This window comes from Danio rerio, chromosome 1 (genome assembly GCF_049306965.1).
Source record: "Danio rerio strain Tuebingen ecotype United States chromosome 1, GRCz12tu, whole genome shotgun sequence".
NCBI classification, from domain to species: domain Eukaryota; kingdom Metazoa; phylum Chordata; class Actinopteri; order Cypriniformes; family Danionidae; genus Danio; species Danio rerio.
The window spans coordinates 20,964,991-20,991,650 of record NC_133176.1 but is presented as its reverse complement, the minus strand read 5'-3'; the positions used below and the strand labels follow the sequence as shown (position 1 = coordinate 20,991,650).

General features: G+C 35.6%; 2 protein-coding genes across 4 annotated transcripts in view; one reads left to right on the top strand and one right to left on the bottom strand.

Moving 5' to 3' along the window:
* kitb (KIT proto-oncogene, receptor tyrosine kinase b) overlaps positions 1-26,552 on the top strand; it is a 38,576-nt gene extending 12,024 nt beyond the window's left edge. The window contains exons 9-23 of one of the 2 annotated variants that reach the window (XR_012400696.1): positions 621-805; positions 4,311-4,417; positions 4,509-4,635; positions 5,495-5,599; positions 5,940-6,050; positions 9,563-9,701; positions 9,812-9,873; positions 9,972-10,072; positions 10,221-10,343; positions 12,876-12,987; positions 13,100-13,199; positions 16,995-17,100; positions 17,187-17,375; positions 26,191-26,359; positions 26,448-26,552. Coding sequence is in view for 1 of the 2 variants with exons in the window: in NM_001143918.1 (NP_001137390.1) it covers positions 621-805; positions 4,311-4,417; positions 4,509-4,635; positions 5,495-5,599; positions 5,940-6,050; positions 9,563-9,701; positions 9,812-9,873; positions 9,972-10,072; positions 10,221-10,343; positions 12,876-12,987; positions 13,100-13,199; positions 16,995-17,100; positions 17,187-17,345 (1,537 nt within the window). In the remaining variant the exon portion in view is untranslated. 2 annotated transcript variants of the gene reach the window in all.
* The window catches only part of clockb (clock circadian regulator b), a 28,875-nt gene continuing 23,854 nt past the window's right edge, over positions 21,640-26,660 (bottom strand). The window contains exon 21 of one of the 2 annotated variants that reach the window (XM_005168339.6): positions 21,640-24,457. In XM_005168339.6, coding sequence (XP_005168396.2) covers positions 24,263-24,457 — 195 coding nt within the window. In that variant the 3' untranslated portion in view covers positions 21,640-24,262. 2 annotated transcript variants of the gene reach the window in all.

Sequence of the window (26,660 nt, the reverse complement as noted above, 5' to 3'; positions counted from 1 at the left end):
TTTTCAGAAGAATCATCTGTTGAACTGCATCCCAGTCATCACAAATAATGCAGAAGACCTATTGGAACCCACAAGTTTAGTGATGAAAAAAATCATGGTTTGGGGTTACATTCAGTTTGGGGGCATGCGAGAGATCTGTAGAGTGGTAGGCAGCATCAACTGCCTGAAGTATCAAGACATTTGTCTTGCCCATTACATTACAAACCATCAGAGAGGGCAAATTCTACAGCAGAATAGCTCTCCTTCTTATACTTCTGCCTCCACATAAAGGTTTTTGAAAGCAAAGAAGGTCAAGGTGCTCCAGGATTGGCCAGCCCAGTCACTAGACATGAACATTATTGAGCATGTCTGGGGTAAGATAGAAGAGACATTGAAGATGAATTCAAAGAATCTTGATAAACTCTAGGAGTCTTGCAAGAATGCTTTCTTTGCCATAATTGATCCTTTTAGAATAACATTTTAGAAAACTTGCAATACAAAATAGTTTGCAAATCCTAATGGAGTCAGTTAGTTGTTTAAAACTAATTGTTTTACCCTATTCACCTGCAGTGTCTTGCAGTGTAAAAAAGCATGTTTGTCATATTCTGTGAGCTCTAAATATAATTTATACTCCATGGCAGATGCTCCCACCTGTTGAATGCGACACAAGCAGATGAGGAGTTTGCTGTTATTACAGTATCGGGGTCAGAGTTTGGACGAAGTGAGGTGGAGAGTCGACTTAATATCAGCAAAGGGAAATTTCACACTCTTGAGTGTGTGGCAAGTGCTCAAGGGGAACAGGCCTACACCCTTTTTTCAATTAGTGGTGAGTTTCTTCACTTCTTGTTTTTATAATGGAAATTACAAATATAGAAGTTCAGTCTGAGGACTCCAAGTGAAAAATATTTATACAGATTAAACTCAAAGCCAAATGCTGCTATTGGATAGCTGCTGCTTACAAGTTCACGAGTCACAATTAATGTGTGATGTGTGTTCAAGTGATTTTAGTAGGAAAATGGATGCAATTTCATATTGTTTTCTTTTTTCTACTTGCTGTTAATACAGAAAGCTTTTTTGCTCTAATGCAACAAAATGAACAGCAATGGATTTGCATTAGGGCTGTAATAGGGGCTTTGTCTATTTAATCTTTTTTTACTTTAGAATGATGCTGAATGTAGTTTATTTCACACAAAAGAGTGAGGTCTCATTTACTAATAATGACATATTACAATGTATGGAATCCACTAGGATTTCTAAAGAAAGCTGATACATCTTCCTGTTATTAATATACCATTGCTTTGATACCTTTTATATAAAAAAAGGTAAATACATATAAATATATATAAATTTGTATGTTTTTTTTAAATGTTAAAAGTTACAAAAAATTAATAAAGACAGTGCTTAAAATGGCCCAGGTTATCAAAATTTCAGCTGCTCCAATTTTTTTTAAATTTGTAATACATTTTACTATGAAAGTTCTTTTTTGACATTCATTGCTCTTAGACAGATTTAGACAGGAAGGGAAGTAAAAAAAAAGAGAGGGGAACGGGATCAGATAAGTTACACAAGCCCGCAAGGCTACCGATGCCCACTTTGTAAGAAAGATTTGATGGATTATGATTTGTTCATGAAAATGTTTGAACACACAAATTTGTACGCACACATGCTTAGTGAATGAGATCCAATGACGTCAAAACTACCTGAATGAGCAATATTGTTTATAATAGTCAGTAAAACAGACTTATTTAAAACCAGAAAAGAAAAACAAACAAACAAAACAAACAGAAGTGTACCATCAATAACAGTATGTATGCTTAAATTCTACAGTCAAAATGTACATTTAATCTTTATTATACCAAACCTAAGAAGCATTTTAACGTTAAGGGTGTCTCCAAATGGAGGTCTGATTGAGAAAACTTATTTCAGCTCATTCTTAGCATATGTACCCCAGACACTAAAATAGCTGAAACTGGCCACTCACAGTATGTCATTCAGTGTTATCGAGAGCAGTAGTTTAGACATAAACCTGTTGACACCCAAACACACACACAAGCACACACACACACACACACACACACACAGCTGGTAAGGGATAATCCTTCAGCGTTCTCAGACACACACTGAGCTTGTTGACAGATATGAGGGATTATTATTTTGTGCAGCGTGTGCACATTAGGATTTGATATTGACGCTAAGCTCTTAAAATCCCCTGAACAACCGATTTAAAACACTCACACACAGTTCTAGCCTTATTAATATGGCGCTGATTTACGAGGATTTAAACTGTAACTGTTATAAACACTGATGTGGTGTTTATATAGTGGAGATCAATTGAAGTACAATTTTTGCACAATTTTTTTTTTTTTTTTTTTTTTTCAGAAATATTGTAAAGTCTTTAAAATATGAATTTTAGTAATGGCTATACCATGCTTATTGAACAAAAACCCTTTATTTTGTTTAACAGAAAGTGATCAAAACTACAGAACAGCAATGGTTGTTGCTTGAAGAAATGCATGTTTCTGAAGTAGCTTCTGATAAACATTTGCATCCATAACATTTTTACACCGAAAACCCTAATAAGTTGACTGAACTAAATTAATTAAGTAAACTAAGAACGATGTGTTTTTTTAGACAGTGTGTCAATTTGAAATATCTTCAACTTTGATACGCATTACAGCACATCACTGTGAGGTCCAAAAGCAGTGAACCAATCAGAAAAGCTTGGAGGGGGGCAACCATTGCAAGCTTGTGTTTATAGTGGACAGTTGCATGACAACTGTTTTATTTGCAGTTATATCATGGCAGATGAGGCGCTCATTGTGGCTGTATCCAGATATTCTTATTTATTTGATGTATCTTCAAGTTGTTATCATAACATATTATTTTCTTATTTCTAATGGGACCATTATTGTCGTTATTGCATCACGTTCATAATATCACGTCATGTGACGATGTCAAGCATTTTTAGAAGCAAAGATGCATTTAGCGTGAATGAGCCCTTAGTGTGGACTCCAGGCATAACTGTAACAAAACTTGTTCTAATTAGAAAATGCACTGGTGTTTTTGGCACCTCAGTGTTTTTCCAGTTTGTTGACAATTAACAAAATGTTTCCGATTTAACCATTATCTATTTCCTGTAACACTTGATTTCATTATTAAAGTGAACTTCAGAACAGTTTTTTCATCCACAACACCTGTTCTTCAGCAAAGTTCAGTCTTGTTTTTTTATTCTTTCTGTTTGTGAGAAGTTTGGTCAGTGCAGAATGGCTTTATGTCCAAGTTAATTTAAACAACTGAAAATGCATGTCAGAGCAGATCTTGACCGCTGTTGAGCAATTGCGGCTGCAGTGTTGAACTGATTACCCATTTAGATTCTCTACATTATTCTGTCCTCTCATGCATTTGTCTTTTATAGACAACCAGTGTTTTTGTGACATTGTATTTTTGTAGGTGCAATAATGTAGAAATCACATAATTTTAAATCAAGATCTCTTGCTATGGCCGAAAGGGTCATTCTTTAATGACCAATAACTGTGAGGAATCCTATATTTTAAACTGTAGCTGGGTTTCCATCCAACATGAATTGAATCTTTTCAAAGTTAGGAAAAAATAAGAGAAAATATAAATCCCAAATGTCAATTAGGTGAAAAGTGCATTGAGCGGCTGGCTATAATATTGGTAACCTAGTGACCAACAGTAAAGAAGAAAAACATAATTGAGTAATGTGAGTGTAATGTTCGCTACGCCAGTCAATGTTTGTTTGAAAAATGCATTTCCATCTTCCATAATTAGAATTAACCCTTTTGTCAAAACTATTTTTTTGCAAATTAAGCGATTTTCATCACCTGTTTCTCACACAATAGTTGAGGAGAGGGTGATGGAAACCCAACTAGCTTACTTTTTCAAGTTTCAGGTTTTTTGATACTGCTGAAAAAAACTGAAACTTGAAAAAGTAAGCTAGCTGGGTGTAAAACAAATCTTGCTGACTTTTTAAGTTGAATCAATTAAACTTTTCTGGTCATCTCAACATACGTCAATCAACCAAACCAAACTAAACCTACTAAAAACATTAAGTCAATCTTTATATAACTTAAATTTAGCTGAAACCCGACTAACTTATTAAAATAGGTTAAAGCAACATAAAAAAAATTGTTGTCTAGACTTTTTGTCATTACATTTTTTACAGTACAAAATATGGCCTTTTTGCCAGTAGAACTTCAAATAGGACTAAGCAGTGACCTTGAAATTCAAGAACTTGTAGGTTGTTCTCTTGTGTTCATTTATGTGTGTATATACTGATGAATGTGTTGATATGTTTTTTGTCTATCAAGAGAGAACCGTGCCTCATAAACTCTTCACACCGCTGCTATCTGGGGTTGTGTCCACTTCTGTTTTGCTTAGCTTCATTCTGGTGGTTCTGCTTTACAAATACATGCAGGTACTAAACCATCATTCACATATTTAGAAGCACCATAGCAATACGTTCTGGTTCAACTTATTTAGCTTGTATTTTCTGCTTGTGATTTTAGAAGCCTAAATATGAAATCCACTGGAAGGTGATTGACAGTTTTGATGGCAACAATTATACCTACATAGACCCAACGCAGCTCCCTTATGACCCAAAATGGGAGTTTCCACGGGAAAGACTGCGCTTTGGTAAAGTTATATACACAAATAAATGTCATGATTATACAGCAACTCATTATACTACAACAAACAATATTTTAATACAATACTTTTACATAGTTTGGGATCAGTACATTTTTTTTAAAGAAATTAAGACTTGTATTAAGCAAAGAGGCATTAGTTTGATCAAACTAAACTTCTGTTTTTGAAATTACAATAAATCTACACATTCTGGGTAAAAAAAAAGTCACAAAAGAATGGTACGATTTTAAAATAAGGTTTCATTAGTTATTGTTAGTTATTGTATTACTGACGCAAACAAACAATGAACAATACATTTATTGTTGTCTATATTCATCTTTGTTATTATCAATTTCTGAAAATGAAATCGTGATGGTTTGTGTTATAATTCAGTGCATTAAGTAACATGCACAACTTTACCTTGTGTGTTGCATTAATAAATAAACTGTGATTAATAAATGCTGCACAAGTATTGTTCATTGTTTGTTCATGCTAACAGAACCTTATTGTAAAGTGTTACAGAATAATCTATGAAAGTTCAGTACTGGTATAATACAAAAAACTTAACCCAAGCCATTTTTATATTTTATTATTATTATTATTAATATTATTTTATATATATTATTTGTTTTACCATTTTAAGCTCCAAACCTTTGAACATTATAAGTACTTAACTTAAAAAACCTTTCAATAAAAAAGATTAAAGAAATACAATTAAAGTATAAAATTATTTATTTTATAGAATAATTTATTATAGAATATAACATTTGTATTGAATTAATTAATATTAGAATAAACATCTTGTACAGTCTTTAATCATATTAATGTTAAGTAAAAGCAAGATGTTTGGTTTTTTGTATCAATGAAGGTAAAATCCTTGGCTCTGGAGCGTTTGGTAAAGTGGTGGCAGCTACTGCATATGGACTTTGCTCAGCCGACACAGTGACCACTGTTGCTGTAAAAATGCTAAAACGTGAGTATTTATACATGACTTAACATGTGAAGTATGTCTATTCAATAAATCACTAGTTGCTAGAAAATATCCTTTTTATGCTTCTTTAAATATTACATTTCATGCACTGTATAATCTGACCAATCAGCTTTCCTAAGGAGACAGTTAGAAAGCCTTCGTTTTTTTATTAATCATTTGAGAGTTGTGCTTGTAAACCAATTGTAGAAGACAAATAGAACAACCTTTAAATAGCATAATGAGGCACTTTAATGTTGTTTAGGAACCTTTAAAGGCATGATAGATGTACTGTAATGTTGTTTTGTGTGGCTCTAATTTTTTTATTACATTTTTTCTTTCAAAGCGAGTGCGCACTCCACTGAGAAAGAGGCTTTAATGTCGGAGTTAAAAGTCCTGAGTTACATTGGTAACCATATAAACATCGTCAACTTGCTTGGCGCCTGTACAGTAGGAGGTATGTACTTAATACTTTACTTTCAAACAATGGTGATATATAAGTTATAATAAGATGTAGTAGTGTGCAAAAGTTGACCACCAGCTCTGGTATTTTTTGAATGTTTCAATCACATATTTATGTTTTGCTCCCTTAATTAAAAGACAAAAATAAAGTAATAGAAATGTACAAACTTTTAAAAAAGTTAAAAAAAAAAAAAAAAATTTTTTATTGTTACACTTGTTGGCACAAATAACATGGTCCTGAAATGTATCAAGCTTTTCTAAAGGCATCCTTGAGTTGAGCTTTAGAATTAGGCTTTTTTAAATGAATAAATAAACAAATAAACGTATTTTATTTATTTATTCCCTCTGCCTTAGAGATCCTATATTGCCACTATAAAATTCATGTCTGTAGACTATGGGCTCTATTTTAACAATCTAAGTGCAAAGTCTAAAGCACATGGTGCAAAAGCATTAAGGCCGTGTCCAAATGCACTTTTGCTATTATAAGGATGGAAAAATACAGTTTGCGCCGAGGTGCATGGTTTAACAGGGTTGTGCTCATTCTCCTAATGGGTGTGTTTTGAGCAAAACGTGCATTAAACCAATCAGTCTCATCTCCCATTCCCTTTAAGATTCAGTTGTGTCGTGCCATGGCACATTTGCTATTTACATGGCGTTCAAAAAAAAGTCCAAAGTCGTAAGTGGAAAAACTGAATGGACAAACTGAACGCTTCACTAGCGAGAAAACAGTTTAACAGACTATCTGTTTGAAGATAAAGGACGAGCCTCCTCCATTGGGCCTCTTTACTTTCTCTTTACTTTTACTCTTTACTTTACTTCTTTACGTTCGTGGATAAGGAAACGGTGTTGTACGCACTCCGCTGAAGATATCCATTAGTCTACATATTAAATTGTGTTTGTTAAACGCAAATATTTGTTTCAAAACTATTTCTAAATTCAGTTTTAATTTCCTGCTAGTGTATAGATGAACAATAATAACGAATTGTCGTCAAAAAACTGAGTTATGTTCAAACACACGTCCTATTCTTATGCCCCGTATAGTGATGCATACATCTCCAAAACCCGACAGATGGACAAATCTAAACTTGTACATACTTATACAAATATGAATATAATAAATATTACTGCTAATAATAATAACATTTTAATAAAAATGCAAATTGTCATGAATAAACTAAAACAATCTTATTATGATCACCAAGGATCTAGCGGCTGCAGATTGCTAATGGACTACAAATCCGTAATTTATGGACTGTAAGACCCAGTCATGCACCACACACACACAACCTGTTCCTGATTATGACTGATACACAGCTGGAGGGTTGTCATAGACTGATTACATTGACTATATATACACCTCTCAAACACACACATTGCTGAGTCTTGTTAAATTGTTTGTGAACATTACGACGAATTTCCCTTGCCTTGCCTTCCGTGTCTGACCTTTGCTTTGTTTTGTTTATTCCTGTATGCTGCCTGCCTTTTGACCATCTGCCTGCTTATTAACTATGATTCTGGATTGCCTGTTTACATCTGTTTCTCTTTGTGTTGACCATTGCTTACCTGACCATCTCTGTATAATAAACCCTGCGTTTAGATTCTCAACCCTGTTGCCAGCGTCACTTACAAATCTATGTAGGAAATAATAGTTTTTGTAACATTTGAATTCTTTATTTTCTTTTATTTGTAAAGACATTTGTGTATTGCTGTACATAGTGTGTGTATTAAGCGTTTGTACCTGCATAAGCTGGAGTTTAGACCAACTTTCACTTGGTCAATAGCGTGGTCTATTTCAGTTTCTGTAAAAAAAAAACAAAAAAAAAAAACATGCCAACAATGCACCTTAACACACCTCCTTTATAGACCGGCACACACATGAGTTGATACAGTGACACAAAGTGTGGTTTATTTATAAACTACTTTCGAGAGGATCACGTGCTTATGATTGAACACAGCTGGTACCCCAATAACTCCGCATATTGCACCAATCAGATAAATACTGACACACTATAAATTACCAGAGCTTTCTACTCCAGTCATCATCGTTTTGAAGAATCCCCCCTTCCACCCCTACTCCTCCCCTTCTCCGATAGGGCGCCACGGTGGCTGAGTGGGTAGCATTGTTGCCTCACAGCAAGAACGCCGCTGGTTTGGCCCTCTCCGGGCCAGTGGGTGTTTCTATGCGGAGTTTGCATGTCCTCCCCGTGTTTCGCTTGGGTTTTCCCTGGGTCCTCCGGTCTCCTTCCACCGTTCAAAGTCATGCAACTTAGGTAAATTGACTACTTAAAAATAGCATCCTAAGTCAACTCTTAAGCAGGTCGCACACCAGAAGCGCCGCTCGGCGCCGCGACACGGCGCGTACATGACAGTTTAAGGTATCACACACCAGACGCGCACATTCGAATGATATTTAACATGAAACTAATCAGATGGCGCTCTGTGGCGCGGCTGAAAAATGAACTGTGTCCTGAGCCGTCGCCGGGCGCCGCCGACAGCCGCCGACTTGCGGCGCCGGTGTGTGTATCCTGATAGAAACCTATGTTTAGAATTCTAAAATACGTGGCGCTGCGCGGCGCGCCGCCGAGCGGCGCTTCTGGTGTGCGACCTGCTTTAGTCAAATATATCAGCAGTTCACAGTAGGGCAGTTCTCGAGACCCACCTGAGCTCCAACTCTTCTCTCACCCTCCAAACAGGAGGGATCCTCGGGCTCAAGGATATTTTGGGCTCAGGGCTCTCTCCTGGTACAGCATGCCAAACACTCTTTATTATCAGTCATCAGCTAAGTGTGAACTCTTGAAAGGATCTGCTATTTAAACAACGTGGCGCAAAACGTAAAAATTAGGGTTGCGCTGGTCTGAATATAGCAACAAATTTTGCCAAACATGCCTTGCGTCTTATTGCACTAGGTGTATGGTAGGGCCCTGAAACTATCAGTATTTTATTAGCTTTGTTTCTCTCCAAATATGATTTCACTATTCAGGTGGAAACTAATAAATAATTTATATATGATTATTATATCATTGCTAAAACAACAAATCTAGTGGTGGACTTTTGCACAATATTGTATTTATTTTTTTGCCCTCAACTCATTCCTGTCGCATAATACTATCTTTATTTTGGTTGAAACACATTTGGAGCTGCACTTTTTTAAACAATGAAGGTGATATTAGATTTACTTGTCAGTAGTATTCAACAATTTATTATCTATTCTTCAAATAAACCTATTGTATAAGCTTTTTATAGAATTAAATAGCTTTGCATGTATGCTATTGTATTTGTGTCATTTTGGAGCCTAAAATATAAATGAGTTCTTGAATGGGAAAGAGCGGCTCAATTTATCTACCTTAAAAGTTTTTTTCAGGTTCTTTTATCTGGCGAATGTGTTTCTTTTTATGTTTCGCAGAATAAATGTATATTTAAGATGTTTTGAGGTTGTAAAATTAAAATTTTTTTTTTTTTTTGGGGACAGGAAACTCGATAGTCTTAATGCATTTTTCCCCCCAACAGGTCCCACTCTAGTGATCACAGAATACTGTTGCTATGGCGACCTGCTAAACTTCCTAAGAAGAAAACGGGATGCTTTCTTCAGTTCCAAAACAGGCGATGGATATTACAAAAATCTGCTCAGCCAAACACAACCCTCAATGTAAGATTGCGTGTGAGAAATAAGGTGCAGCATTAATGAGCGTATAGCCGTCCTTTGTTGGGTGTTGTAATGTAATCCAACATCTATTATCTGCATGTGTGCGCACACAGAGAGGGCACCGATAATGGTTACATGCCCATGAGGTCATATCAGAAGAGATCAAATCAGACAGGTAGACACATCCCACGAATAACACAAGCAAAAATGCATACAATTCATCACCAACTTTCATCATTGATTCATTTTCTTTCTGTATCATCTGTCATTCAGAATGGTGCGATGACAAAGATGATCTATCTTTGGATACCGAAGATCTGCTCAGCTTCTCGTATCAAGTGGCTAAAGGCATGGACTTCCTCACATCCAAAAATGTAAGTGTGTATTTCTTTTAATCACCTCTCAGGTTTCAGTGAGCGTTGAATGTGGAGTCCTTGAAATGTCAGCTCATTCTCAGATTTAACAGAGGCTAGCGAATATGTTTTTTGACTGATACATTAATGTGTCTCCTTATGTTTGTAGTGCATTCATAGGGATCTGGCTGCCAGGAATGTTTTACTCACTCAGGGTCGGGTAGCGAAGATATGTGATTTCGGTTTGGCACGTGACATCACAAGAGATTCCAACTACGTCCTGAGAGGAAATGTGAGGAAGTGCTATATATGCTTTATCACAGTCACACATACTGTCAAGCTTTATTAATATCTAGCGTAAACAGCTTTTCATTTTAGATTGTACACTATATGGACTAAGTCAGTATTTAAGACTGTATTTGGAGATTCCATCTTTGATTTCTGATTTGCTGTGCATTTTTTTAAGCTGTACTTGTTTTGCACTGCTCTTACAGTTGCCTTCCACTTCTTTATTATGATTTTTTTATTCTGAAGTCATGTAGTTAAAAACTGCCTAGCAATCTTTCAGAACACCCTAGAAATACCTTAGCTAACGCCTAGCAGCCACTCAGAACACCTTAGCAACCGCCTAGCAACACCCTAGAAACCAGTTAGCAAACACTTAAAACACCCTAGCAACCACCATATCAAACACCTAAAAATGACCTCACACAACCTTAAAAAAACACCTAGCAACACTGCGCAATTACATAGCAACCACCTAGCAACATCTTAGCATCCCTTAAGGCTGATTTACCCTTCTGCGTCAAGCGCACTCGTATGCTCTGGGGCAGTCTTTGCGTGGTCGCATAGCCCTTGTCGTGGCTGATGCTGACGCGCACCTTTCAAAAAATGTTGCTACACGTCGCAAGCAAGCTCTGTGATTGGTTGGCTTGGTAGCTGTTACCAGTGCGGGCAACATTATAAAGCTGCGGGCTCGGAGACCCAAATGCACACTTAGACCTGCTCGCTCAGACTGCTAGACCTGCACTTCCACACCTATCGTTTTCTCAGACAGTGCCACCTGCTGTTTAAAAGATTGACTAACCTGAATTCAGCTACTTATAAATTACTTAAACTATTTTTCTGCTATAAAAGTTTTGACTATGATTAATTACATTATTATATAAAATATTAAACATACTAGATTTTGATTTAATGCATTAATTCTGTTGTCATTTTATTAATTGTATTTGTAAATGGATATTGTTCAGTTACTTTAATTCATTCATTTATTCATTTTCTTTTCGGCTTAGTCCCTTTATTGATCTGGGGTCGCCGCAGCAGAACGAACCGCCAACTTATCCAGCACATGTTTTACGCAGCGGATGCCCTTCCAGCTGCAACCTATCTCTGGGAAACATTTATACACACTCATTCACACTCATACACTACGGATAATTTAGCCTACCCAATTCACCTGAACTGCATGTCTTTGGACTATGAGGGAAACCAGAGAACCCGGAGGATACTCATCCGAACGCACATACAATAAATTATAGTACTCTGTGTAATTTTCTCACAACAAGCTTTATTTTTGTGTACTTTTTCTTGAGGTCCTACAAGTCAAGCTGTAAACAATGCAGAATTTTTTTTTTGAAAAATAATAGTTGGAAATACACAAGTCACAAGCAAATTATTTTTGCTTTAACCTAAGAGAGCTCATATTGTAAATTATATGCAGACTAACTGATATTTTAATTTCCAAAAAACTTATATTTAATCATTACAGAACTTATTAACAGTTGTTGAACTGTTATTGTGTTACTGTTACTATCTTTGGTAGCACCTTGAGATAGATAATACAGTAATACATACAATAGACCCACATAGCACTAAAATATGTTACAAATAATAATTGCGTTATATATTATACATTGTTTTTTAACATTTTTACTTTTAAAGTTTTTTTTTGCCAGAAAACATTGCTAGAAAATTGTCACAGAATGGTACAATAACCCAGAAATTAAAAGCAAGCTGTAAATATCATAAAATAAGTGTCAAAATCTTTTGACACTAATTTTGACCAAATCAAACACTGGAATAATTGTTTGTTAGTGTAATATTTTACACCACATTGATTTATGCCATAAAAACTGGTAATTTTCAGGAATCTCTTCAATAAAATCAATAACCTTACTCGCGTGTCTGATGTTGCTACTTGCTAAAAAGTGCCGATTCACCCAATCGAACAGCAGGTGGCACTGTCTGAGAAAACGATAGGTCTGGAAGTGCAGGTCTGAGCGTGCAGTTAGGTCTCCGGGCCTGCAGCTTTACCTTACTCAGTTCGGGTGACTCTGGGAGCCGTGCGAGCCCGAGGGAGCAAGTGTTTACAAGTGCCGAGTCCTGTGAAGTAGAGCTAGATGGAAACATTACCTTATGATTAAGGCGTAATCTCAATTCTACTTTTCTACCCCTTCCCCTTAGCCCTTGAAACAGAGTGTGAAGGCGAAGGGCTTCAAAATTTACAGCACTACAACACTTGCACACATCATTATGTCATTGTGATCTCTTACTTCATGTGAGATTGATAATGGGGACTGCTGTAATTATTGCAGTTGCGTTTTTTAATAATAGTATATGTAAACACAGGAATTAGACTTTTCTGACAGGGTATTTAAGTGTCATTTTAATTCATAGACTAAAAATCAGAAACTGAATAACACTGACTTTCATTAAATAAAACAAAAACAATTCTACTGCCTATAAATATCATGGCTGATAGTGTATTTTCTAACTTACTAAAGCATTGGTCAATATCACAAGTACTGTGTTTCTTTTCTAGGCACGTCTGCCAGTGAAATGGATGTCCCCGGAAAGCTTGTTTGCTTGTGTGTACACTTTTGAGAGTGACGTCTGGTCCTACGGCATCTTACTATGGGAGATCTTCTCTCTGGGTCTGTATATGAGCTCATAATATGCGTATGAAATATCACTCGCACCAAGAATACAGCTAACAGACTGTTAGTGAATCATTGCAGCTCTCATTAGGTGAAAATCTGCCTGCAGGTAACACACCATATCCGGGGATTCCAGTTGGATCCACATTCTATAAGATGATACAAGATGGATACAGAATGAGTGAGCCTGAGTTCGCTCCAAGTGAAATGTAAGATCTTGTCAACTTTAATATTACTATTGTGTACGCTTCTGATTTGGTCAGTCAAAATGTGATTATTAGTGTGTGTTGTTATCTATGATCTATGGTTTTCTTTGGTATTACTTTGCATTGCTATGAGTATGCTAAAAAACAAAAGCAGCATGGTTTGCAAACCAAAAATGCTAATGTTTTCTGACAACACGACAACTTGTTTTATTACAACTTGGATTATTACATCTTTTGAGGCGGTGGAGCAAAACAGGAAGCTGTCTTGCTTGGCTTTATTTTTTCTGCTGTCTCCGCTGGTCTCAACATTCAATGTAGCTTGAAGCAGATTTGTAAAAACTGCATTTCATGTTATTTTGTTTTGCCATTCACCATGAATCCCTACTGGAGTCACACACAGAATAACATAACAGTTTTCTAAAATACATTTTTAAACATTAATGACATTGCTGATATTTTACTATAATTACTGTAGTTTTCAGATTTGCACGATCCATTTATCAAAGACGAAAACAGCTGCGTATGTTTTAGCAAGCAATTCTATTCTATGAGCATTTCTGTGAACAAAATATATATAAATAGGTTAGTTAGTATGCTGGATTTGATTATTGATGATTTGTGATGATGCAGGATTGTTATGTTCTTCAAAACTCATTCAGCTGTTGTCATAGCATCAGGTGGGCATGCCCAAACCTGCTACGGGGCAGCTTATTTCTTATAAACATAATTAGATTGTGTCATTAGCAAAGGTAATACAAACATATGTACCAACTGCTAATATTTAATTACTAGAGTACTATATTAAATTAGGGGAAATCATTGCAATAATTGTGAAATCATATATTTTTTTAATCAGAATTTTAACGATTTCAAAATAAACACTCTGAAATAAAGGTACAAAATTTCCAAGGGAGTGTGCAATTTCAAAGGATTCAATAAGAACATTGTGAGTGTTGAGAACATTTTCTGTAATATTGTGCAATGTATGATAATAGACATGGCCAATATTCTTATTATTAAATTATTTGTTGTGATGAAACAATTATACAATTTACAGGAGTCATGCAAAACCACATTATCAGCTAATTATTGTTTGATTTGACAGTGAGATGCAGACTCTTCTTTAATAACAAGATGCTTTTTGATGCAAAAATATTTTAAATGGCCAGTTATTACACCACGGATTAGGACAATTGAATACTGTCACATAGAAAAACAAAATAAATTGCTAAATACTACACTCATCATTCATTCATTTTCTTGTCGGCTTAGTCCCTTTATTAATTCGGGGTCGCCACAGCGGAATGAACCGCCAACTTATCCAGCAAGTTTTTATGCAGCGGATGCCCTTCCAGCCGCAACCCATCTCTGGGAAATAAATACTACACTCTTGGAAGATAAAACTGCAAAGTCCATCTAATGTAAAGTAATGTAGAAAGTTAATGAGTATCATTTAACAAACCATTTCTTTTACCAGGAATTTTGAATTGATTATTAATCACCAGCCAGTGGCAGAATTGATGATCATGATTATGAGGATTGATATATTTGTTATTCAAAATAAACGCAAGCACACACACACACACACACACACACACACACACACACACACACACACACACACACACACACACACACACACACACACACACAAACAACAATCTACTTATTTAAAATAAGCTGAATCAACACAATTATTGAGATTTCATTGGGACAACTTAATTTTTTATGTTCAACCCACATAAATTTGTTCAATGTGTTAACAATCGATTTGTGTTGGGACACCATCAATTAATTTTGTGATGACATAATGACATCATCTGATTTGTGTTCAATTACCAGATATGTGAACAAAACACAAAAAAAAAAAAAAATGAAATGAAACAGTTTGTTAAATAAGGTAGGCAAAAGCTTTTCACATTTGTTGTGGGTGGGTACAGGCATTACACTATCATGTGTCAATTTATTTAGTTTGACCTTTAGAGCAGAATTTCTTTGGGATAGTGTAAGTTTCTTAACTCTGCGGCATAACTGGCTATTTAAATGAATTTTACATCAAAAAAGCTTTTTGATATTTGAGAAATGACTGCATCTCTTGCCTATGTTGCCGTGCACATAATTCATCAATTATTCTTTTACACTCTCAGAAACTGTAAAAAACTGGGTGGTACCTTTTCAAAATATGCATTTGTATCTAAAAGGTCCATATTGGTTTCTTTAAAATATTAGTACCACTCTTGTCACAGATTTTTAACCTCTTGTTTTTTTTGTTTTTTTTGAGCATGTGTTTGTGTGCATGGAAATGTATTATCTTCTCTCCCTGTTAAATTTGATCTAATCCGTGTCCCGAAACACACCCCCTCTCCCGCTTTCACTTCTCATTCTAACAGAGGGAGCGATTTGTTTGTGAATGAATCTCCATTATTAACGAGTCGTTCACTTAGCCAACAATAATACAAGTTTCCAGCACCGCAGCATCTTGTTGTCATATTTCCTTTACATTGTTTGCTTATTTTATGTAACAAAACTAGTATAAGCTTAGTATTTAGTGCAGGCGGGTGTTACTTTCCTTATGATATAAAAAACTAAATCTTACCTATGAAATGTTCTGCCTTCCTGCTTTGTTTTCTTTGTTTGCTTGTTATACACCCTTTCGCAATGCAAAAGTCCAGCATCTCAGATTAGCTTTAGTCTTTACTAGTGCGGTTGAATGACATTTGTCGTGGAAGCACTGTGTGGCAATGCTATTGACGCATGCTCAGGGTCTGTATGCGATATCTAGTGTATATATCCAGGCCCATAGCCAGGGGGTTTCGAGTGGTTCGAAAGACCCACCCCTCAATGAAAGTCCAGAATTTGTCCCATACATGAGCTCATTTGTCTTATTTTGACTGCTATGCCATCATAAATATTGAAATTAATCCACTGAAAGAGGCTTTAGGACCAAGCAAAACCTGATATTAAAATTTATTAAAACTAATTTGTCAACTTTTTTTATCCATGAATTTGCAATCAAATCAAATGTATATTTTGTAAGAGGCTAGAAAAATTGTGAAGCTCTTTTATTATCACCATGTTTTAATTTTTTATTATTCATATTCTGACTGAGGACAGTTGAATGTTCTGGACAGTTTGTAGGCTACAGGCTACAATAGGCTACAGTTTTTTAAATGTAAAACTTTAACAGATTCCTATGTTTTTTAAATGATTTATGATGTAATAAATTTTTATTTTAAAAATAAGTATTTATTCATTTTTCTTTATTCTAAATCTTTAGGAAATATTCTGGTACATTAAAAGTGTCATTATGATGATGATGTAACAAGCAATTCCAGCTAAAAATAGTGCTTAAAATGTCACTAAAATGCCATATTTAAATGTGCAAATGAGGTGAATAACTGCAAAAAGGTCCACATTTTGAGAAAAAAGAACCACCCCTTATACCAGGCTGGCTGAGGGCCTGATATCTATGATATGAAATTATCTCACTTTTGGTTTGAGCTATAAGAACTGTTATCATGACAACAACTCCTGGATGAGTTTTGAAAAACAAAACTATCATGAATTACGTCAAATCAATAATAATCAAATTCACATACAAAGAACAAACCCCAGAGTTTTACCAACAACACAACCACCAACAAAAACAATAACATAGGCATCTTCATACAAAAAAAAAATGACCTGACATTGTGATTTGGTAAATTGCAACTTGCCATGCTCATAAATACAAACCTCCCAGAATACCGCTTGCATCTGATGTGCATGCTAATGAGTCTCATGTGCTTACATTTCCAGTTACGAGGTGATGAGATGGTGCTGGAGTGCCGACCCTCTAAAAAGACCACCTTTCAAGAAGCTGGTGGAAAGAACCGAACTCCTGCTGTCGGAAACCACCAAACATGTATGTTTTGACTCAAGTCAGCAACAGCAAAGCAATGCTTGCCCTGATGCAACTCCTCCAGTTAAGTGTGCGACTGTATCTTGCAGGATTACTTGAATCTCAGCACCAGTGGCAGCTGCGAGGCGTTTGTTCCTCCAGGCTTGCAGAGGCCACAAAGGCTGAGCTCAGTGGGCAGCTCAACAGCCTCCACTCAACCCCTGCTGCAGGCTACAAATGATGTTTTTCTGGAACATCAGAGCATATAAATAACGTCCCCATCACCATTGTCTCAATAGGTTTGACCTAAAAGCCTTATCTTCCCGTTTTTCCTTTTACCTTTAATCGTGGCATTTAAGGGCATCTAGTAAAATGACCTGCCCTCTGTTTGGCTCAATGCAACTCCATTAGCCTTGTCTTCGAAAGATATTTTCCAAATACTGGAGACGCAGCATGTCCAGCCATGTAACTCTTAATGTATTTTTCTAAATGCAGCTGTTTTATTGTATCGATCGGCAGTATTTTGAGTGCACGGCCAGGCAAGCGTTTAGATGTAGAACCTAATGTTACCTCACCAGATAAATGACCAGCTCTACTGATGACATCATCACGTAGCGAGTGACTCTCTGATGTGATATCATGCTGTGTTTTTTTTTTTTTTGACTGGGTGAACACGATTGACTGAACTGTAAGGTTGGTCACTGGTAAAGATGTTAAACCCAAGGTGAGTCTTGTTTAAAGCACCTAATATTACCAAATGGAGGTTTTCATTCATACGTTCTACTCTTTTCAGCACGTGAAAGAACAGGTTACTTATTCATCATGTATCGTATGCTCATCTGAACTGTAAGTTGGACTTACTGGTGTCATTTTCATATTTATTAATGATGAATCAGGGGGTAGGGGTGTGTGATGTTGACATTTGGTTCTCCCAATAATATCTTGTATTATTGTGCATATGACACTTAAGTCACCAATAGACTTACATTATTGACCATGTTTACATGGACATTAGTAATCGAAGTATTTGCTTAAATCTGATTAAGACAATAACATGATTAAGGTGTTTACATGAGTTGCTTTTTGAATGTTCCTTTCATGATCCAATTTGACATGTTATAACACATAGTTTGATTAACGTCATTACTATTTATGTATCCTCTGGAGGTCCATGTAGTTTCTGGCGTTTCATTTTTCATTTTTTGACTTTAACTCACTTTCATTCAGGAATATTTCATTCATGCCCCCCATGACAAACTCAGGTATTGGTTGCGAGTTCGAATTAACAGGGTATATACAAAACTTCTTGAGTTGAATTTAATACCTTCAAAAAATTTACTACCAGCACGACTTGCACAATCTGCAACTGTAGTGGCATATTGCAGATAACATGCATTTAAGCTTAAGTAAAGCAGAGGGATTAATCAAGGTATTACAGTGGGCCTTTGTCCATAGTTTTTAATCAATGTCATACATGTCAATAGTCGCTCTTCTAAGAACAGTTCGGTACGGTTACAGTTGTTTCTCTACTGAGCCAGGAACGGCGTGGCACGATTACAAACCGTTCTCGGCCCGGAATTCTTGGCACAGTTAGAAAACCGTGCTGAAATGTGCCGATACATTCCATGTGTCAGGGCTGGAAATTTACTTTTTTTACTTGGTAGCACCGGTGATGCCAACTTAAAATATTTAGGAGCACCAGAAAAAATTTCATTTACTACCTTTTACAACCCCGCGGACACCCTAATTAAGAATTGTTATTTTAATGGTATTTGATACCGCACACCGAATGGAAGAAAAAACCTCCACATTTTTATAGTGTATGTGGTCTTTTTCTGACTCAACAGGAGTCACAGCCGTGTCAGTATGGAATATCCTGTCACAAAATGCGGTGAAAATTCCTACACGATGGTAATAGTTTGATTAAGGTGTTTACATGCACTTCAATAATGCGACTAAAATTAATCTAATTTCTAAATAGTTCGATTATGACCTTAATCGGATTAAATTAGTCATAAATCACTGTTTACATGGTGGACGCTTAAACAGAATATTGTCTTAATCGTATTAAAATTGTATTATTAGTGTCCATGTAAACATACTCACCGTCTTATTGAGCGATTCCTGGAATTATGTATTCAAACGATCTGTTCAAAACAGCCAATTCATTTAAAAACAGATTAGCTGCCTTTATGGATGGACTATTGGATCGCCAAAACGGCTGATTCATTTAAAGCTAGCAGCTATATTTTTGAGTCAAAACTCAAATGATTTTAGCTGATTCGTTTAAAAACTAAAGTAACTGTCTTTATAAATGGATCACTAAATTATTAAATTATATTTGATCTGTTCAAAATGTCTGCTCCATTTTTAAATGAAGTGACTGTTTGTATGGGGAACCCTCAAACCATTACTCAAATTATTTGTTCTGAATTACAGATTAATTTAGAAATGAAGCAACAGCGTTTTCAGATCAATCATTAAATCACTGTCTCAAATAATTTATTCAAAACAGCTGATTATTTTTTTCCAAATTGACTGGACGGCTGAAAGTCACTTTTTTTAATGGGTCACAGACTCAAATCAAATTATTTCATTTGATTCTTTAGGAAACAAAGTGACTGCAATCATTGAATGAAAAGAATTCAAAACCGCAGATTTGTTTAGAAACTAAGCTGTCTATGGATTAATTTAAAAACAAAGGTACTGTTTGTATAGACGTATCACTGAGTTATGATTTGTTCTGGCTGCATATCGGCATTGGTGGGAGGAGTGCAGTGATGATATAAAGCCATATCGAACTGCTACGAGTGTGATATTGTGTTTATACAACAGTTCAACAGCATAATCTTGTATATAAAAAGGAGATCAAACACGGAGAGTCTAAAAACCCTTTTGTTTGAGGAACTACAAACAATTCAGAACAGCAGAAACCGTTGCAAATTCATCATGATCACTTTGGAATGATTCTCTAGCGTAATATCTAAGGTGATGACAAAACAGGTAATTTTGCTCACATTTTAAGATTATAAGGCTGAACATCATGAAATGCCATCAGTATTTCTCTGTTGCAACCAGGATATTACAATAATTAGCCCTGAAAAAGCCAAAGCAAAGCAAACACTACCAGATTACTATGTTGTAAATACAGCACTACAACATACAAAAGAGACCAGATCGACTTAGAATGTCATTTACCTAATTTATAATGATTTGATTAGATGTATTTAAAAATTACAATGAGTTTTTCCCCTGTTAAGGGCTTATTATGCGCTCTCTGTCACCGTCTTGTGGCGGAACATCAACCATCTTTGCTCTGCTCAGTATGACAGGCTGATGGATGCCGACGCGCTGTATCTCAGAATTTATAAATATTTTAAAATAGGCATTATGCTTATGAATAAACTGCACAGTTGCAATCTAAACAACTACACCCTCACCTAAAAAACACTCAAAAGTACATTGTTGTCCAACAGCTGCAATATCTGTCAAACTGTAGTTTATCGATCTGCTGTCACTCTGTGTGGGCGGAGTAATACAGAAGGGTGAGGAGGCTGTAAGAATGCTGTTATTGCAGAATATCACATGGCTATATTCGAGAACCAGACAGAACTGTTGTATGTATGCATGCATGCATGTGTATATACACACAACCCATACAATAAGAATTTGTACTTAAATTACTTGAATCATAGGAAACTTCTCACTGCATTCTAATAATCTTAATCACACAGTAAGAAAACTTGCTGTTCAAAGTAATGAATAGCATTAGCTGAAACAAAAACAATATATTGCACACCCCTGCACCTGGGTTGTTTACATTGTTTCTTGCCAGATTTTTGGAGTTTGGAATTGAAGATTTGAAGTGATGATTATGTGTATATAAGGAGTTGCTGTGTAAAAAAAGGTTTTTAAAACAAAGCCTATATGGATTGTACATTGTTTGTTGTAATAACTGAGATTCATACTTTGATATTGGCAATCTCCAGCTACAGTACCTGGAGGAGACTGTAAATGTCCATTCTTGAAGCATGCTCAAAAAGAGACCTATCAAATACTTGCTTGATGTCAACTACTATATTTAACTAGTTAAATATTCCAAGATTTATGCTAGTTATTGAAAAATGCATTCAGCCTGTACTATTTTCCAAGGATGGGATGTTAGCCTCACAAAGATTCAAAATGTTTTTGGATGTTGACTGACAAATAATTTGAACTGCTATGAGATTCGACTGTAATGTAAATATTTGATGTGTGAACTATTTTTTCAATCCGTAGAGTGTTATGTCAGAAAAAAGGGCCAGGAGGGAATGATGTGTAAATTGTTTTTTACAGAATAAAGTAAATATGAATATAGAAAGAAGTCTTTAAGGATTGTGCAGAAAAATTGATATTAATATTTACTGATGTTTACATGGTACTCAATTGTACACTGTCTACACAAGAAACACTGTCTCAACCAATGGTGTAAGTGTTGGGTGGGACTATTTGTGTCTGACCAATCACAGACACCGAGAGACAACAAACAGACATTTAAACAACAAAAAGTAGACATTTCCTATAGAATGTGAATAACATTGTTTGCTTTATTGCAAGATTGAATATCGTGGAGGGAAAAGTGGCCGGTTTTTGCTGAACTGACAGGACAGTTTCTGTATATTCATTATCACATTGAAAATAATACAACTTGTGAGGTTTTGTAGCAACATTTTTTTCCCGAAGTGCACTGCAATCCAGAAATCACAAAATCATCAAAAGGTAGGGTGTAATACCGTAAGACTTATTCACATTTAAGATTATTTATTCATTATTAACTCAACTGATTTTCAAAATTTGAGCTACAACCAGCCGCCATCATATAGTGAAATCCCACATTCATTTTGGTTGCATACACAATTACAAGTGTAAAAAAAAGACATACAGTTGAAGTCAGAATTATTAGCCCCCCTGTTTATTTTTTCCCCCAATTTCTGTTTATTGGAGAAAATATTTTTTTCAACACATTTCTAAACATAATAGTTTTAATAACTCATTTCTAATAACTGAATTCTTTTAGCTTTGTCTTGATGGCAGTAAATAATATTTGACTAGACATTTTTCAAGACACTTCTATACAGCTTAAAGTGACATTTAAAGGCTTAACTAAGTTAATTAGGTTAACTAGGCAGGTTAGGGTAATTAGGCAAGTTATTGCATAACAATGTTTTTTTTATGTAGACTAAGCTATTTTTTTATTCGATAAAGGGGCTAATAATTTTGTTCCTAAAATAGTGTTTAAAAAATTATTTGATCCGAAATAAAACAAATAAGACTTTCTCCAGAAGACAAAACATTATCAGACATTCTCTGAAAATGTCCTTGCTCTGTTGAACAGCATTTGTGTAATATTTAAAAAAGGAAAAAAAAAAATTCAAAGGGGGGCTAATTATTCTGACTTTAACTGTTTTAATATTTTGGATACATAAATTTTTTTAAAGATCAGCCATTTAAACTTCTTATACACCATTTCATCCTGTCAACATCTTTTTTTGTGTGGGGGAGGGAGGGCAAAACTAATCAAATTTATGATTGTACACACTATGAAACACATCGGTTTCCAACATTACCTACTAATACATTTGGGTGGGGTTTCAGTGCACAACAAAAACGTACAAAAACGCAAACACAACTATGAAAGAGAATTTGCTAGATTAGTGAAAACATGTATCTACTTAACGGGCATCTCCACTTTAGTCCAAATCTATTTCTCTTTACCGCCTTTAAACAGTGCTCCCGGTCTATACACACAGCAAAACTGTTGAACACAGAAGTGAGTCTTTTGGCATATGAAAATAAAATAGCTTTGAATACTTCTTATATAAAACCATTTCTGAGGTATATAGCTAACAAGCCAATGGGGAAACATCTAGAATGCGGAGATACTGCAACGCAAGAACTGATTGGTCATCGCTGGGGTTTTAAACGCACAGTAACAACCCGCAGAGCGATACTGGAAGAGTTACATACTGTTATTGATAGAATAACCTGCACTTGAAATTCTCTCTCTCATACACACACAAACACACACACACACACAAAGACAACTCTTAACTTTTAAGACTCTACAGCTGCACGATAACCCTGCTTCAGTTAGACTTTGGAAATAAAAGTAGGACAACATACTTGTTACTCTACAGAAAATGGGATTTAAAGTTCCTACTTGGGACCGTCCTCGGTCAGACGTATAGAAACGCTTTGCCTTGGATGTGTGGCTTCTTGCATAGCGCATAAGAACAAGGATTCGAAAGCTTATTCGTGGCTCACACAAACTAACTTAAAAGACCATTAGGTCACATTTACTAGAAGGATGGACTCTTATTTTAGTGTGTCGAAACACATTAAGTGCTATAAAGTAATGGGGAAAGGTGCACAAAACTTTTTAGCAGACTACCAAGACGCGGCTAAAAAGCTAAATGAACATTCAACACAAACTGGAAGCCGTTTTTCTCAATTTTGGCACTTAAAATTGGTCAAATTTTATTATTGTGCATCAAAAGCTTAAGTTATTTAGAAATAAAATTAATTTAGTTTTTTTTTTTGTACACCAGAGACTTGGGGTTTACCAATTTCCAAACAAAATATAGCTAAAATAAACCTAGTGCCTCAAAAGCTACGAGAATTCCTAGTTATATTTGAAAAGACTACAGTAAGGGAGAAGTTAAAAAGAAAAAAGCTTCAACTATACGCATAATATAAAAACGTTAAAACATAATACTTAAAAATGGAAGTACAAATGAAAGTTTACACTTCATGCAGCTTATAAAATATTCAATAGTTTGCTTTGTTCCTTTTACGGTTGTGTATTTACATGGTATGGTACACAAGACTGTACAGACAGACTCAGTTCTTTAGGCTGTTTACAGCGAAAGACTGAGAAAAGATTGAGAGTTTGTGTTTGGCAAAGACCATGCAAAAGGCTAGCAATGCTATGCGCACTGTTGTTGAAATAAATAATGAGTTTGGCAACCACCTGTCGGTCGGGTGAAGCGTTTCCGCACGGTTGCCACAGTGTCCATCTGGCGGTGTTGTGTTCCACGCAGCTGCCACGTTGAGGGAAGTTCCTTTTCTGAAAAATGCTGCCCTTTTTATAGTAAGAGCTTTTGGATTATTACAGCACCAATAAAGAGACGATGCTTGGCCAATCACGTTACTGAGACTGGGCACTAGCGCTGTCCGTCTGATGAGAGGAGGCCGTTTTCTGGGGTTTCTGAGTGTGTGGTTTCAGTTGCTGCTGTTGTTGTTGTTGTTGTTGTTGTGATGGAGTAAATGTGCTCTGCTGCTGAATAGGGAAAGCCTGCAGGATCAGTTGTGTGGGCTGGTTGCCATGGAGAAGACGTGTGCTCTGACAAAAACAGGAAAAAAAACTTTTTTAACTTTTTTGTTTGTTTGTTTTTTTCCAAAATATCTGTTATTTTTAGTCTAGATTTCATTTTTTTAGGGAGATATAAGTGGTTTTGCATTGTTTCCAGGTTTAGGAGTATAAAGAATTCCAAAACGGTGCTATATTGTTAGCACACATGCATATGTGACAGGTTTTCCTCTCGTAACAAAAAAAAAAAAAAATACAACTACCGTGGTGAAAAACCAGCTTAAACCAGCCTAGGCTTTAAGCTGGTCAACCAGCCTGGTTTTAGAGGGGTTTTGGCCATTTCCAGTCTGGTTTCCAGCCCTTTACAGCTTGTTCTTGGCTGGTCAGGCTGGAAAAGGACCAGCTTAAATCAGCTTGATCAACCTGGTTTAAGCTAGTCATAGGTGGCTTTGGTTGGGCTCGCTATGCTGGTTTTAGCTGGTCATCTCCCAGCCTGATCAGCTAAGACCAGGCTGGAAATGGCTGAAAACCAGCCTGGAATGGCCAAACCCACTCTAAAACCAGGCTGGTCAACCAGCTAAAACCAGCCTAGGCTAGTTTAAGCAGTTTTTTCATCAGGGTAAAATGACTGTGGTGAAATACCAACATTTAAAGTCTGCAAGAATTGAAAGTTCCTGAGATTTTTCAACTGAAACGGAATATTTAGTAGGGGATGGAGCTTTGTTTTCGTGCATCATTTCTGCATCATTCCCATATTACAGCTAAAACTGTCAGTCAACAGAGAGTGACCGCTACTCCAAACATGAAAGAAAATGGTTAGATTTTAATTAATAAAAGTATATTTTACAAAAGAAACCAAAAGGTCTTCAATATAGTTTAAATTTTAATCATTTTTTAAAGGTCCTAGTGAAATGCTTTAAAATGTACATATTTTTGATGTAATCTCACATGAAACATGAAGACAAATTGGAAAGAGTAGTAAATCGTTGATCCAGTATAGACTGAAGTAGAAAAGAGCAAACTCTGGGTGTTTGTATCTTCTAAACGCAAATTTAGTCACAGTTTTGGAGCACACTAGCTGATAGATATTGTTAACTAACATACTGATACTAACATCTAAAAATTAGTTTTTGCTTAATTTACATTTTCAAACGTCTTGGGACCTTTAAGGCTTATAAACTACCTTTGCAGATGGCATCATGTACTAATTAGTTGTGTAATTGTGTGCCCAAATGTTGTGTTTATATGAGTATCCTAAAGTTATTTGGCTGGTCTACTTCTGCATCAACTACAAAACTTTTTCTTATGAATGGACAAAACCCAAACTTGATTGAGAGCTGTGGGCCAAAGCTAAATATATTAAACTGTTTCAAAGTTTCCATGCTTAATTTCCTAATTTATTTCAAAATAAATTGTAAATATTACTCTAATAATACTAACTATTGAATTATATATTCTTTACTCTGCATAACTAACCTATTATAATTAAAACATACAAATTCCCTAAAAGTTTCAACCTATTACACAAGTCAATCTGCACCTGCCTTTGCCTTGATTTGCTCACTGTGAACCCCATTCTGAATTGTGGTCTCTCCATTGAGTAACATTGTTTATTTAAAAAAAATAATCTGATGAATTTACAACATTTAATTACCGTGAGCTTTTTTGTAGCCTAACAATGAATCAAACAAATGAAAGGTTAATTAAATTAGAAATTACAATGTGTATTAAAGGCATTGCTCACAACATTCTCCCTCTTTTCTCAGATGAAATGGCAGGCCAAATCAAAGTTTACCATGGGACAACTTTGGCCCGCAAGCCCTAGTTTGGGCATCTCTGGTCCACTATTTCCAGGAGAAATTCAAAGCGCAGATCCATATATACTCTAATGAATATTAATGTAGTGCTAGGCAGGAGACGATAACCATTTTCAAGGTATACCACAGTTTGGAAAAGTCAAGGCAATTCTGCTAAACCATTTTTAAGATGTGTGTAAGGGTTTTTTTTTGTTTTGTTTTTTTAGGACAACATTATCTCCAGCAGGAAGGATATTCAAAGATGTCTTTTTAAATTGTAAAGAAATCTGTTTTTGAAATTAATAAAGACAGCAAAAGTCAACGATTGATTTAAATTATTCAGCCTGACATGTTTACGGTATCAAAATATTTTAAATGTTTCTTTAAAGATATTGTGTTCAAATGGGAAAAAAAACTTTTGTTTTTTACTCAGACATTTA